This window comes from Balaenoptera ricei, chromosome 5 (assembly GCF_028023285.1).
Source record: "Balaenoptera ricei isolate mBalRic1 chromosome 5, mBalRic1.hap2, whole genome shotgun sequence".
NCBI lineage: Eukaryota > Metazoa > Chordata > Mammalia > Artiodactyla > Balaenopteridae > Balaenoptera > Balaenoptera ricei.
This window is the reverse complement of record NC_082643.1, coordinates 22,397,224-22,412,290: the sequence shown is the minus strand read 5'-3', so window position 1 is coordinate 22,412,290 and position 15,067 is coordinate 22,397,224. Positions and strand designations below refer to the sequence as shown.

Below are 15,067 nucleotides of genomic sequence, written 5' to 3'. Positions count from 1 at the left end.
AATAGAACGACTTTTTGTATGTTTTATTTATGGCTGCATTGACTACAGGTACTGCAATCATCTGTCTAAATCTGGCAAAGATGTTTCTTAGGTAGACAACCTCTGGAACAACGGCCACGTCTGCCATTTCACTTTGTGTTAGTGCATTGCGTGTGCCACAGCGTGCTGAGCCTTTTTCCCCCCTTATACTATTTCATTTAATTTTTAAAAACTTATTTTAAAAAGGTTTATTATGAAGCCCCTTATAGATGAGCCATCTGAGGCCTCCTACACAGATGAAGTTCTTTGTCCTAGTTACACAAGTGGCGATTTATAGGGCAAGATAGTCAAAGACTGAAGAATTGCAGTAAAAAAGAATAGAGTGTGACTGTGTAAGGAGGAGATTGGGAAAAGCATATTAGAAGAGACCATGCTTTCTTGAGATGGTAAAGCTGATTCAGGGAGAATTAATGAGAAAATGATTAGCTAAAAAGCCACAGCTTACTGATTAAGGTCAGTTAGGAGGAATACACATACAAAGCAAAAACTCACAAACAGCAGTTATGAAACTGAGCAGTTTAGCTTCATAGACTGTGTTCTCAACCATTACACGCTACTGCCTCTCACCCAGGAAGAAATAACATGTCCAGGAAAAAGCCAGAATTGAAAGTATACTGTGGCCACAGTTCCCAGACAATTAAAAAAACAAAACAAAACGTAAAAACACCCCTCCAGAAATATCAGTTCGGAAGACCTAAGATGGGAATGCTAAGGCATAGATCTGTAACCCCTAGGTCTGATTACCATAGTGAGAGCCCATTTTTTAGGGTCCTGGAGGGAGTTCATAGGACCTGAAACCTGGCATCAGTATTTCAAAAAGTGAAGAGAACAATCTCTCGTTTATTAATAAATATATATAAGTACATAAGATATCAAGTTTATTTATATTTGGCTGAAATTATATCATCTCATAGTTCATCCAGTACTCTTTATTGTCTGGTGATGACAATCAAGGGTTTAGTGAACTACATAATGTAAGTAAATCCACATATCAAATAACTGATAGTTTCCAGGACTGATCAAACTTGGATATATGAACATAATGATGACCAAATTTAAATAACGCTATAAGTATTGTACATATTTACTTATTGTTATTATTTACTACTGTCACTGCCATGACTGTGACTTAAAATAATTCCATAATGTTATTATGAATCTTTAACAGTTAGGCATTTTGTTAAAATCTGGATTGGTGCTGAAATGGAAAAATAGTGATAACAGATGGAACAAATACATTCTTATTCAATAGATTAAGTTCTTCCAGTGAACAAAATAAGAAAAATCTCGATAGTGAGAAAACTCATCTTTAAGATAAGAAATAAATATGTGTTTCAATCATTGATTTTTCTGCTGATTGGGATAAACAGTGGATTTACCATGGTGCTGTGTATGCTTGGTCCTTCTATAAAACAGTTTAAAAATGCAGACTCTTCTAGTTTCTTTCCATGTAATTATAGTTACAAACTGAGATTTAGGGGATTCATGAAGTATTCATATTTAGTACTGGATTGTTGTGATTTTATTATCTATTGTAATCTACAGTATATCCCATTCTTGTTTTTTCAGTTGTCCTGTTACATTTCTCATTAACGCTGGCTAACAGTTTATCTTTGTAAAAAAGCATCATAAATATAAAGAAAATGTTTGAAATTATTGCTGTTAATCTACACTGGTGCTGTTATTGTTTTGTATTTAATTTCATTACTGACATTTCAAGGATTTTAAAAGAAAAAATACAGTTTTTAGGAAATATTAATTAGAGACTTTTCATTATCATTTTATACTATCAAGCCCTGGTTCAGAATTCATATTTTGTGTTTTATAAAGTACCTAATACATATTTAACATTTGAAAAATAATATTCATTCTGGGGAAAATATTATTTTTCAGTATACCTCTTTGATGAATTAGACCCCTGTTATTTTTTTCTTGGTTAGTTTATTTTACAGTTGATGAAGATTTCTAGATGTTTAGTGAATACTGTAATGAAACTCACTTTTATCTCAGTAATTGCCTGATTTCAGAAGTTTACACATTCTGCTAATGAATCACGCATATTCGGGCTGGCTGGTTTGTACTTGAACTTGTCATCCACTAAAGTTACATAAGCCTGGACTGTCTACAGGGGGAAACAGATACGTACTTGTGGTACCCACTGTGTTTAACATCTAACAAAACCTCTAAATGCAAGATCGTTCTCTGCAAAATTGCAGATTTTGGAAAAGAAAAAGGTGTAGCAGATAAAGAATTCAAAAACCAAACCAGTAAATTAATAGGTTAATCTCCTCATGCTGAGAATTAGACATAATATTAGTTCCTTAACATTAGAACTTTTATTGTCTTGGAAAAATGTGTCTATTATGGAAAAAATATTGGGTTGAAGTAAATGAAGTTGAAAGGAGAGTGGAATTCTAATGGTGAAAATTGCTCAGCAATTCAGTAATGTCTTCTCTAAAAGAAAAATTACAACCTGTTAGTTTCATGTGAACTGCAAAAACGTGTAGAGGTAGTTATTCTACTTCATGCACGTCTTCCACGATGATAAAAGCCAGTATTTTGGAGGAACTAAAAGATCTTTATAGAAAAATAAACAGTGAGTCAAGAATTAAAAGCACTTGACTTCTAAATCATAATACTGATGCAATTTTGAAATGCCAGTCCGTGAAAAATCTATTTTCACCTGCAATGTATTATTTGACTGATTTGTTATTGTTGTTTTCTGTAAGCATTCTTTAAACTGGAATTCTATGACATTATAAAAATTTTGCTTAGTGTCAGTAAGAAGTTGACCCAATGATTTTCTTTGGATTTCCTTTAATATAGGCAAGTAAACAAGGCCAAATGCATAAGTCTGAGCATTAGTTCAAAGCTATACTAAGCAGTTTTATATGAAAGTATGTATTTTTATCTTACGTTTCTTTATATGTCTTCCACTCTGGATGGCAGCTGTAGCAGAGTTCTTTTCAAGCTATCAATTGTGTAGCAATTATACTGGGACTTCATCCTAATATGTTCGGTGCGTTCTATTGTTTACATTTTCTAATGTAGTGATTTAGTTGCCAATGTGGATTTAGAAAACAATGGAATTCTTTGAAAAAATAATTAAATCATAATATGAGTATACTTATTTGCAGAATCACTAAATTGATTCAGACATGCATACTTGATTACACATATAACGTATGCAGGGTTGTTCTTTTGAGCACCTTTTCAACAGAGAGTTAGCAGTACTTCTGTTAGTCTGGAGATGCAAGGCCTAGGCTTGGTCCTGGTTGTGATTATCTTTCCAACTTGTCCTCCATCCTTGAGATTATTTTCTCAAGGGGCTGTTTGTCCTCAATATGCTGACTATTATCTTCTCTCCTGAGCACTGTGCCAGTTCTAGGGACTCTTAGACTCGCTCTGTGACTGATTCATTGTCTAGTTTGTAGATCCCAAGAGCTTTCTCAGCTAACTACAAAGAGCCCCTTGTTCCTGCCCCAGCTGTTTATTGCGTTTCTCTTTAGCACTACTTTGCTGTAATCTACAGTGAGTAAAGTCTTGAACTTGTTTAATGACTCCCTAACTGCTGCACTGACCACTAATCTCCAAATAATTCCTCCTTTGTGGTAGGTGGCTTTACACACACACACACACACACAGACACACACACACACATTTAAATTTATGTTTATATTTATATATACTTTAACCTCCTAAGTCTGTGATTTCAAAGTTTAATAACTAGCTCTCTAGCAATGATATGAGAAATAAAAGCTATTTCCTTCCCTAAAAAACAAAGACAAAGGCTTTCTGTATGTTTTCTAGGTCCCCCTTTAAAATTCTGTACTCCTCTTCAGAAGACTTAGATCAAAAGTTACTGAGACCATTCTTGTGTGAGAATCATTTCCAGTAAACTTTTATTTACTGTGGGTTAGGAGTTACTGGGGGAGGGAAGGAATATTAAAAGGCAATTACTCAAAAGTAATTGTTTGCTTAGGTATTACTTAGTAGTTGGTTATTTAGGCATAATTTATGTTTTTCCTGATAGTAGACGAGAATGAAGAAATAAATGTGTAAGCGTTGCAGAATGTTGATCCCTCTTGCATCATTTGGTTGTACTGAGGATGTTAGAACAGCCAGATTCAAAACCACTTAGTCACCTGACTTAGAGAAGGGACCAAGAAGATGATAATGACAACCTTACCACCTTCTCAACAAATAGATTCAACTGCTCAGTGTACCTGGTAGTTCTTACTTGTCCAGTATAAAAACAAGTGGAGGACTGCATCAGATTGCTAATGGAGGAGGGTAGCAATGGTCCAGAGAAAAACCTGTAGGCTTTATTTCGTTATCTTTGATGTGTTAATTTCATTCAATGCCATAACTATACATCTGTGATGGAAATATATACAATTCTGGTAATAATCTATTGGAGATATATATTTTTTTGAATGTTCAGCCAGATGGATGGATATTTCATAGAGACTAGGAGTGCTTTTATTACCTGTACTGTGCTCCTATGTTTTTGGTGCTTTTTCAATATCAATAGGTCTCTTAGAGCTAGCCCCTAGTTGAGTTCCTGCCCACCACCCGTGTTTCATTGGAAATGAGAAGCAAATAATGGGAAGCTAGGGGAATATGGGAAGCAGGAGTATTTGGTGAAGAATGAGCTTGCCTTGAAGGTATAATGGAATTTGTCAAAGCCTCGTTGTTCTAGAAGTGCTGTTAAAGCCAATGACATTGAAGCTGAAAGGACCTAGCCTCGTGGGGAATTAGAGCCAAGCAGATGGTTTGCCTCATTAGCTGACATTTGTTGTACCTTACTTCTCTTTGGACACCAATGTGTTAGGTACCCAAGAGAATGGAAGGTGCGGGCCACGGCATTACAAAGAAGGAAGGTTACCTGGCTATACTTTTCACTTACCATCACATGGAAGTACCCGTCCCTCTATGTGATGCCCTGGCCCTACCTTCCATCCTCTTGGGTACCAAAGTATGGATACCTCAGTATGGAGATCACTTTCTTCCTGATGTTTGATATTAAAATAGTAAATGTTCCCAAATATTAGGACTTTGGGATAAATCCTTTATCTGAACGCTGCAATGCACAAGACCTGAGCAATAGCCACATTCAAAGGCACAAGTAAATTTGCTCTTTGTTATTACCTTTGTTAGATTCATTCCTCTATCCTAGACTCTATCAAACAATCACTTCAATATTATCCTTTCACATAATAGGAAATCCCGATCTCACACCAACCTGGAATTAGCATCGAATGAAGTTGCCTTTCCAGTGTGTATCTCCCCCACATGTGAACCCTGTGAGGGGAACTGCACAAGCATGCAGAATGAGGGCTGTGTGTGCCGAGACAGAGGGTCAGAAGCCTAAGTCTGTTTAGTCTTACTCTCTAGGTAAGAGTCATCGAAGAGCTTGTTATAAATCTGCATCTCTGGAGATTCTGATTCAGGACCCAGGAATCTGTAGTTTCAAAAGCTTCCCAAGTGTTACTGATGTAGAACCAGGTAAAGAAACCACCGTAAACCGTGTGGAGTTCCCACATTCTCCCCCAGTCTTGACGCACACTAATTCGAAAGCTGTGACTTAAAGGCTTAACACAGGCACCATCTCAGACCAGTCGAAGACCTTCGGCTTCCACCAAAGCAAACTCCAACTATTGTCCAACTCTGTCAATCCCAAAGGCCCCTCAAAACCTTGACTTCTTAGTTAATGGATTTCCAAATTCAGCACAGCACAGGCCCAGTGGAAGAATCCTAGGGTAGCACGTTTCTCGTGTACCTTTTGGGTGGTAGGCGCTATTCTCCACCTGGTCAGTGAACAAAACTGATGGCTTCACGCAGATTATAGTCCTCATGTAGGTTACATTCCAATGGGAAGAATCAGGGAAGAAACAGGCATGCAAATTAATCAGCTAGATCATTCCTGAGAGTAATAAGTAGGATGAAGAAAGTAAAACAAGTTAATGGGAAGAAGAATGACTTTAGAGAGCGGTAGCTCCTTTATTAGAAAGACCTCCTTAACACTACTGACATGTAACTGAGACCTGTTGGATGAAAAGGAGTCAGCCTGTGAAAATACAAGAAAGAAACGTGGCTTATTTGAGACAGAGAAGACTGGCATCTAGTGAACAAGAAGGGCAATAGGATGGTGACTAGATAGATAGATAGATAGGTAGGTTATTTTTTTTAAAAGTTAAATAGCTTTAACTTAAACTGACCTGGGAAATCCTTATATCTCTTAATAAAAATATCTCAATTTTTCAGGTGTATTTTATTTGAACTACTGTTTTCTTTCATTGGGCTTTGCATATTTTTTATGATTGTATGTGCAAGTTGCTTTCCTTTGCTGGACATTGTCATAAGAGGTCCTTACTGGAAAAGTATGATTTGAATTGCGTGGCTGGTCTAAAGTAAAGTCAGTGATGATGTGGCCATCATACAAGTAACTGAATTTCAGGCTATTTTGTTTTCCATGCCAACTTTACAGCAGTTGCTCTCTGCTGTTTCATATCGTCAAGCCAAGACCCAATAATTGTGCTGATCTTGTAAATCATTGAGATTCTCCCATCACAAAGTTACTGTAGGCCAAAAAGAAGAGCTTACTTTTCAGTTTTTATAAAATTGCATTCACAGTAATGTACTTCTGTAGTCCAACAAAAGTTATCCTTAATGTTTGCATTGTCTAGAGCCCATTTATTTATAATATTGTGTAGTTCTGGTTGCCAGATTGTGCTACAGTTGTATGTCAGTTGCTAAAACCACTTAACTCCAGACCCATGGTCCACAACCTGAATTAATGTCTTGATATTTATCATTGACATGGAGGTATAAAAAATAATGATCCTTGAATTTTCAGCCATGGCCAGGAATTGAAATGGAGGAATCAAAAAGGAAAGAGAGGATAGGAGGGGAGGGAATGGTGAAGAAGATGCTTCAGAATGCCTTTCACTCCTCCTTCCCCAACCCCAAGCACCAGAATCCCATTCTTTCTGGTACCTTGATATTTTAGATACAACTATTTTGAAATGCCACTTTGATATAACATTTATCAAGTTCGTATCAGGTTCCAGGAACTCTCCTAATCCCAGTACATTATTAATACCTTTAATTCTCTCAATAGCCCAGTAGGGTAAGGTACCAATATCATCCCATTTTATAGATGAATACATTGAGGCTCAGAGAAGTTAAGTAACTTACCCAGAAGCACTCAGGTAGTAAATAGGATTGGAGCCTGAGTGTCTGGCTTCAAAGTCTAGGTCGTTAAATGCTGTACCACACTGCCTCTAATAGCCTTAATACTACACCCATTTTGACTAGGGGACCTTTTAATAATAGCCTAAAAATATGATTATTAAACTTGCTACTATAATACAAATTCCAAATAATGTTTGAATCCTCCATCCCACCCCATCACCTGGCTTCATGTTTTCCCTGAGCCTTACCCCATAATTGACCCTCTGATAGGATCCTATCCCTCTGATAGGATCCAGGATAGAGAGAGGGACAGTGGCAAGGAAGTGTCCTGGTCACAGGCGTTCACATTTGACAGGGCTGCGTCAGTTCAGGTGGAACAAAGCACCCTGCTTCATACTTTCTTTCCCTGAAGTTCCTTCCTTCAACTTCTGAGCTTAATGGAGGGCATGTAAAGAAAGGCTTGGTTTCCAGCCATACCTTCTTGGTTTGTAATTTCTGGTTTGAAACATACACATGACAGGTGTAAAAATGCCTGCCATTTGAGAGAAACCTGTGATAAGTAAGCCATACCAACTATAATTTCAAGGGATAAATCAGTGGAAGATCAATTATCTTATTACTTATTAACTAATAAGTTTATCCTTGCCTTCTTAAAAATTTAGTAATACGAGATATACTAATTCAGTCTTCTAAATGGATTTATTATTATTATTAGTCCATTTAAGTTTTAAGGATTGTTTTATTATCTACTTATTTTTAGTTGTATTATTATTATTATTATTAACATCAGTTTTCACAGCTCTAAGTGCAGCATGCAAGTCTCCGCAAAGTGGGTACTGGCATCTGTACCCGGCAGTGTTTGAACCATGACACTTGTTGCCCTTTATTTCTTTCCCTTTGGTTAAAATTCAGTATATGACATGTCTCTCACAAACCAAATTCCTCACTAGGCCAGGATAAGGACCCATTTGCAAAATACTCAACTGTAAGAATAAAAATGATTATTTATAAACAATTTTCTAGCATGATATTATTTCAGAAGTGGAAGAATATGTTTCTGGTATTTGTGTTGTGTATCTCTTGCTCATGAGAGGGAAGAACCTATGGGATTGGAATTTGCAGAAAGAATGACTTAGCACCTTGTAATTTATATCTGTTTTGATAGGTTCTAAGATTTTCGAGTGCAGGTATTCTAAAATAGAGTCCACCTGTACCTGTTTCAGACCTACAGAACTCTGGGTCCTTACTAGCTGTTCCTTGATGGTAAGAAGGGGGATTTATATGACATTTTTATTCAGCCATTGTTTTATAGTTTTTTCATCAATGAACTCCTTTGACTCATTTTTCTTTCTATCAGCCTTCATCAGATAAAGGAATGAGGTTTAAAACATTTCAGCTTGCTTGTGATTACAGCATAGAATGTGTTAAGATAGCATCCTTTGGCCTCTTGATTTCCTATTCACTGATAACATTCATTCTATGAACCTCTTAGCATTAAAGAAACAGCCATATCACGTTCATCATTCAAGCATAAAATTGTCTTAAGGTAGTAAATATATACACATGTATAAACCATATAAATGTCAAAGATATTATAACATGATGGTTGACAGCAAAAGCTTTGAATTAGACAAATCTGAATTGAAACTCGGTATCATTCTTTTTTTTTTTTCAGTTCAGTTCAGTTGTATCATTCATTTTTAACAGTGATCTCGCCTAGCCACATAACCATAATGGAGATAATATTTATTTTTTTAGGGCTTTGAAAGTAGTAAATGAAATAGTAAGTACTGAATAAGGGGTTTTAAGAATTTTGGTTTAAAAGAGAAGGTGAGAAAGTTAAGAAATGTCAATTCCCAGTCATTATTTATACAGTTTTACAGGATTTTTTTCATTTCACAATTTAAAAAAAATGTTGACATCCGATACCAGGGTACATCTTACAAAAATGCTCTTTTATAATATAAATTTAAATTAAATTGGAGTTTTTTTCTTTCTCAGTGGTACATAAAATAATGATGTGTTTTATAATTGATGGCATTTTAGAGTCAATACAGTTTTTATAATGTGTATCAACATTTCCTTTTCTTCAGGAGTCAGTAGTTACATATTTAGACTTCAGTATATAGATTATGTCAAATTTCTGAACCTCTCTTTGACTAATCTGCAAAAGGAAATCCTATCCCATGACTATAAAATGTGTAGAAATCTCTTAGCACAGTGTCTGGTGCAGAATTGTTAAATGTACAACAATAATAGCCATTATTGTTATTATTATCTTTATTTTTCCAGTTAATCTGTGAATTGGTAGAACTGGATGCAAAAGCCAGGTCTGCCACCAGTTAAGTTTGGAATTTCTGTCTCACTTTCCTGTTTTGCAAAAGAACGTCTTGGCTAAGATGACCTCTAAATTCCTTCTGGCTCTAAAATTTTGTAATTTTATTGTCTAATTCAGAGTCTTAACAAAATGTAACCATCAGATGAATTTTCTTTGTTTCTTTCAGTTTGCGGGGACATCCATGGACAGTTCTTTGACTTGATGAAGCTCTTTGAAGTGGGCGGATCTCCCGCCAACACTCGCTACCTCTTCTTAGGGGACTATGTAGACAGAGGGTACTTCAGTATCGAAGTAAGTCTGCATCATTTCTTCTTAGCTGCTCAGTAATGGATCAACAATATCTTAGCAAAATAAAGTGGTATATGTATTGCCTTAAGTAAATCCCTAGTCTTTAACAATGAACTTTAATACACATACATGTGTGGGATATTCCATATCCTATTTTCTGTTGATTCTCATATGCTTTTTATTACATAGAAATGCCAAGGAAATGGCTCATAGTAAGATTTTGCCTTTTGTACTTTTTATAGATTTGCAACTTTGCAAAACTTGCATGATATTTGACACTAGATAATTCTATCTCCTGTTGAGACAATGAATCAAATTTGATTAAATAAGCAGGAATGTGTTTGTCTGGTTATGTCTTATAATTATGAGACAATAAGTTATTTTTGTAAATTGATAGTCAAGTGCATGTGTGTGTGTCTGCATTTGTGTGTATGAGTCTGTGTGAGTACACTGACAGCTGCTATATTTTGTCTTTTTTGGCACCTGTCATCTAACTAGGGTAATTTGTCAAAATCATTAGTTAAAACAAAACAGATAACCTTTGAGTAGAGGTTCTTCCTCAGCCTCCCAACTGCATCTGCTTCAGGTAAGTAGAAGTTACGTTCAAAATAAAGACAAGGCTCTTGTTTCATTCACATGTTTGCTCTTTCTGGTGCTTAACATGGTGTTTCATACATAGAAATGACTCATTAAATATTTATTAAAAGAAATAGTTTGAAATAAGAATAAGTTTTAAAGAATCAGAGCTCATGCTATAGTAGCTGACATTATATGTGCTCTTGGAAATAATACGTTAAAAAGGAAAACAGTTATTCTTAATTAAAGAGAGAAATCAAATTTACTGAAGTCTCACATCAATGTCATACATTCATAATAATCATTTATTAAAGAGATTCTAGGTTTTTAAATTTTCATCATAATATTTTATTTATTATAGGAATATTTAATGTTGAAAAACATGTCACTCCTAAATGGCTTTTGTTTTTAAACTATTATACTAACTTTTTTGGGGGGGTTATTCAATTCACCTCCCATCATTGACTATGCATATATGTATATATATATATAGCCCACCAATATATTAATCACATTTAAGGATCTCATTTAAAGATCACATATTTCTTAATCATTCATGGTGGTAAGGGAGGGAGGGGTGGTGTTGGTGTATAAGTCCAAAAAGAGGAGTACATTTAGGTATTTCTTCCATGTATATGCACTGTAATTAGGAGAATTTAAAGAAATATACATCCTTGCTCTCTAGAGCAAGGATCTAAATCTATGTAGGAAAATATAACTGTAAAAAGCTTTATAGAATCAGAAGCCTAGAACAGATGGTTCCAGGATTCAATTATTATTTGAACTGATTATTAAAATCTTGGGATAAAAAAGGTACAGAAAATAATTACCATTGGAATATAGATGTTTGGGAGAATATCGAGGGCATATATGGCTGGGGTTAGAAACAAAAAACAAGTAAGATTTAACTAGGAGGGAAACTGAAGTGAGAAAAGTACAGAGGAAGAAATTAGGAAACCTCATAAACCTCATTCATGGGCTAACTTGACCAACATGGCAGAGAAGTGTGATTGAGTACAAATTTTGTAAGACCTTTGTATCACATTAGGGCTAGTATCTGCCAAGAGTAAAGGGGAAAAAAAAAAAAAACCCTAATGGTGGTTTGAACAGGATGGAAGTTTATTTCTCTCTCTAGTAAAAGCTCATAGATGGGTGGACCATGGCTGGTGTGACCCAGCCTGGTGCCAGGGCCCAGGGTCTCTGCCTTATTGATCTGATGTGCGTGGCCTCGTTACAAAGTCAACCTCATGACCCAAGACTGCTACACCAGCTTCAGCCCTCATGTTCCCACATTACATGCAGCTAGAAGGAAAAGAAGGAAGAAAAGGGTATGTCCTCTCATTTAAGGATGTTTCCCATAAGTGGCGCTGTTACTTCCCGTGGGCCAGAATTGGTTTACCTGACCGTATGTGATTACCGTGTGTAGCCAGATTTGAGAAAGACTGCTATAAACAGAAAGCAGTAATGGGAGATAAAGAATTTCTGCTACTTCCCTTAAATTAGGGTCATGTGGAAACTAAGTAAATATTTTTAAAAATTATTTTAGTAACTCTTAAATTTATCTTATTCATTTAATATTTATATGCTCCTATGGAAGGTTCTGAGGATAAATGAAATCAGTGTTCTACTTTTCTTGAAGCTCACCTTCTAAGCAAAGAATGGCAAAGACTCTCCTGTTGGGACTGATTATATTTCCTTAATCTTACCAGTCTATTTACCTTTGATTTTTTTGCGAGAAGAGTTCAGGCTTCTGAATCTCTGGCCTCAAACCTTTTGAAATTTCCCAAACTCTCTCTAATTAGAGCTTTTTAGAACTGTTTCCTTAAAGAAGTTGAGAAGCAGTAATCACTGGTTCCTCAGTAGATTTTTATTTTAGTCTACAATTAATCTAGATTTTTGAACTATGAAAGTTGTGGTAGTTTATGTAATATGTACCTTCTGCAATTCGAGCAAAGAATCAAAGTCTGAAACCAAATGTTGGTGAAATATCGAGTGTATGTATCACAGGACATTTAAAAGTTCTGAGATGCATATATCAGAGTCCCCATCTTCAAAAACAGCTCTTTAATTCACCTCCAGAAGTCTGGGAGTATAGCCCCGGGGACCTGCCACATACACACAGAAATGACAAAAGTGTGATGGCCTCAGAAGTAAAAATGATCCATTTTGATTAGACTGTGACCTTTGAGGGGTTTGAGAATGGCTCAGTGATATCAGCCTATTTAAAATAGAACTGATATTTATATAAAATATACTTACTGAAGATACTGTGAGGCTTCGTATTGTGGATTAAGGAAGCTGACATTGTTTGCAAGCTGGAAATGGTATTGTTTGCCTAGTATAAATGATCTCATTTATTCCTCACAGCTCTGCAAGGAACATGTAAATGTCTTTCTTTTCAGCATGCAGAAACCAAGGCTCAGAGAGAGTCACACACATAGTAAATGGCAGTGCCGGGATGCAAAGTCTGTGCTCTTTCCACTACATCCCATGCCTTGACCATATACTCACTAAACGAACCACAAAAAATGCACACATCAGTGATGCAGGCACTGATACACACTCTTTGTATATAATATATATATTATATTACACATTATATAATATGTAATATATATAATAACTCTTTGTATATAATATAATCTGAAGGGCAAAACACTAAATATAAAATATTCTCTTTGAGTATCCTGTTGGTTTAAGATAAATCCTAAAATGAGAGCTCAGTTTTCCAGCGTGTACTATCCTAACAGGCTTCCTGATTCATCTCAATAATTCAGAGTTCCACGGCAGGTCTTCTCGTTTGGCTATTCTCTGGGCAAAGAGGAGCAGTTAAGTTTAATTTTTACGAAATCAGCTTTGAAGGGTAGGTTCAGATTTCATATAGTCTCAGCTGGGTAGTATTTACAGGCACTGGGTAGTGTGCTCTGGGCAGTACATGGAGTTCATTTTATACACTCCCTCCCCGCCTTTCCCCCCATCTTTTGCCAAGATTAGAAATCGTTCCCCACAAAGTTAGCCCAAATGAAACAAACAAGCTTTTGAGTAGTTGATGTAAGAGATAATTTTGCCTGGGATAATGATTTGCCTCACACCAAATACCATCCTCTTTCTCATGATGGCATTATGCTACCTAATCTCTTTGATCAAGGCTATGTGTATATATATATATTGATAGTTTCGTGTCTGAGTGTGTTTCTCTGAGAATGCAGGGAAAAACTCAGAATGGCAAACAAAGGCACACACAACTGTTTCTTTCTTCTATTCACTTCCTCGGGCTCCCTTTCTAGCCATTCTGCCCTGCAAGACATTGCCTTGAGCTTAGGGAGCTGTGCCCCTGCACCAGCGACTAGATCTCAGCCCAGGCCTCGAACACCTTTAAGCAGGAAGAGCAGTTGTGTTTATTAGCTGTAAACTCATAGACTAGAATGAACCACAGCACGTCAGGCAGTGTTCCATGCCTCTGCACGAGAATAACAAGCAAAGGGTACAGCAAGCAATGTTAGGTGACGGAGTGATGCCACAGACGTGAGGAAGAAATTGTCTGGCTGTGTCGCTGCAGCCAGTCGTCCGTATAGCGCAGTGATAGTCCCACCGCTGCTTCTCTGTGTGCTTGTCAGGCCAGGCAAATGATGTCTCAGAGAAGCAGCGTTTGACATTTTTTCAGGAGTTTGGATCTTTTCCCAGCCAATGCATATCCCTCACTTTACCGTCCTGTGACTGAGAGACAGCACTTTTGATTAGAATGTTTCACAGCATGTATAGTTATTTTAGGGAGCTGCTTGATATATGTCTGAAGCTGTATATATGTGTTTTTTACTTCCTTGCTTCCTCTTTTACATCCTTCTTTACTCCCCTATACAGGTTTTTAAGAATACACGTCATTAAGAGGCATAAATTACAAAGTAAAGAACTGCACTGCTATTATCAATGAGCCAATTAAACTAACGAAGAAAATGATATCCTTAGTGCTGCTTCATTGGGGAAGCTAAATAAGAGAAAACTATGTCTGCGATAAAAAATTAATAAAAAGATACAGGATGCTCGATCTTTCATATTGACTAAACCAAACTAATTTTAGATTGTAAATATCCGTTTAATTATTTAGAGTATGACTGCAAAGATAGTCGAGGTCCAGTTGAAAGTGATTAGTGCAATTAATTTACATCTCACCCTGCAAAAAAGCCAATGGAACTTGCCTCTCTATTTCTACTTCAACCAGTTAATCCAGGGAAAATTTTATTCACATTAGCCATCTGATACTCCATGGACAAAAATAACCAATTATTTAATTTTTCTTTTCATTGTTCATTAAATGGGATAATTTTTTTTACGCGAGACTTTTCTTTTTTAAAAGAATATCAGGTTATAATTTTGTCCAAGATCTTTAGCTCTCCAGAATGTTAGAACTCTAGATGGCAAAATAGTTACCAGCAGGACAGTGTTGTGCTTGGCAGAGCTCTCCCGCCGGATGTTGAGGGAGAAGCTCGCGGGGCTCCCCTCCTCAGTCCACGCTTGCCTGTCATTTACCGTGCCACTTCTTCCATATTGGCTGCATGTGTGGTTTTAGTCAGTGTTTGGGAAGATATTTTCTTCTTGCCACAGGGGAGAGGGAAATAAAATGTGGACAGC

At 36.4% G+C, this 15,067-nt stretch overlaps 1 protein-coding gene across 2 annotated transcripts in view; it reads left to right on the top strand.

Moving 5' to 3' along the window:
- PPP3CA (protein phosphatase 3 catalytic subunit alpha) overlaps positions 1 to 15,067 on the top strand; it is a 305,294-nt gene that overhangs the window by 218,211 nt on the left and 72,016 nt on the right. For both annotated transcript variants that reach the window (XM_059922488.1, XM_059922487.1), the window contains exon 3: positions 9,741 to 9,865. In XM_059922488.1, the coding sequence (XP_059778471.1) occupies positions 9,741 to 9,865 (125 nt within the window). The remainder of the gene's footprint in view (positions 1 to 9,740; positions 9,866 to 15,067) is intronic.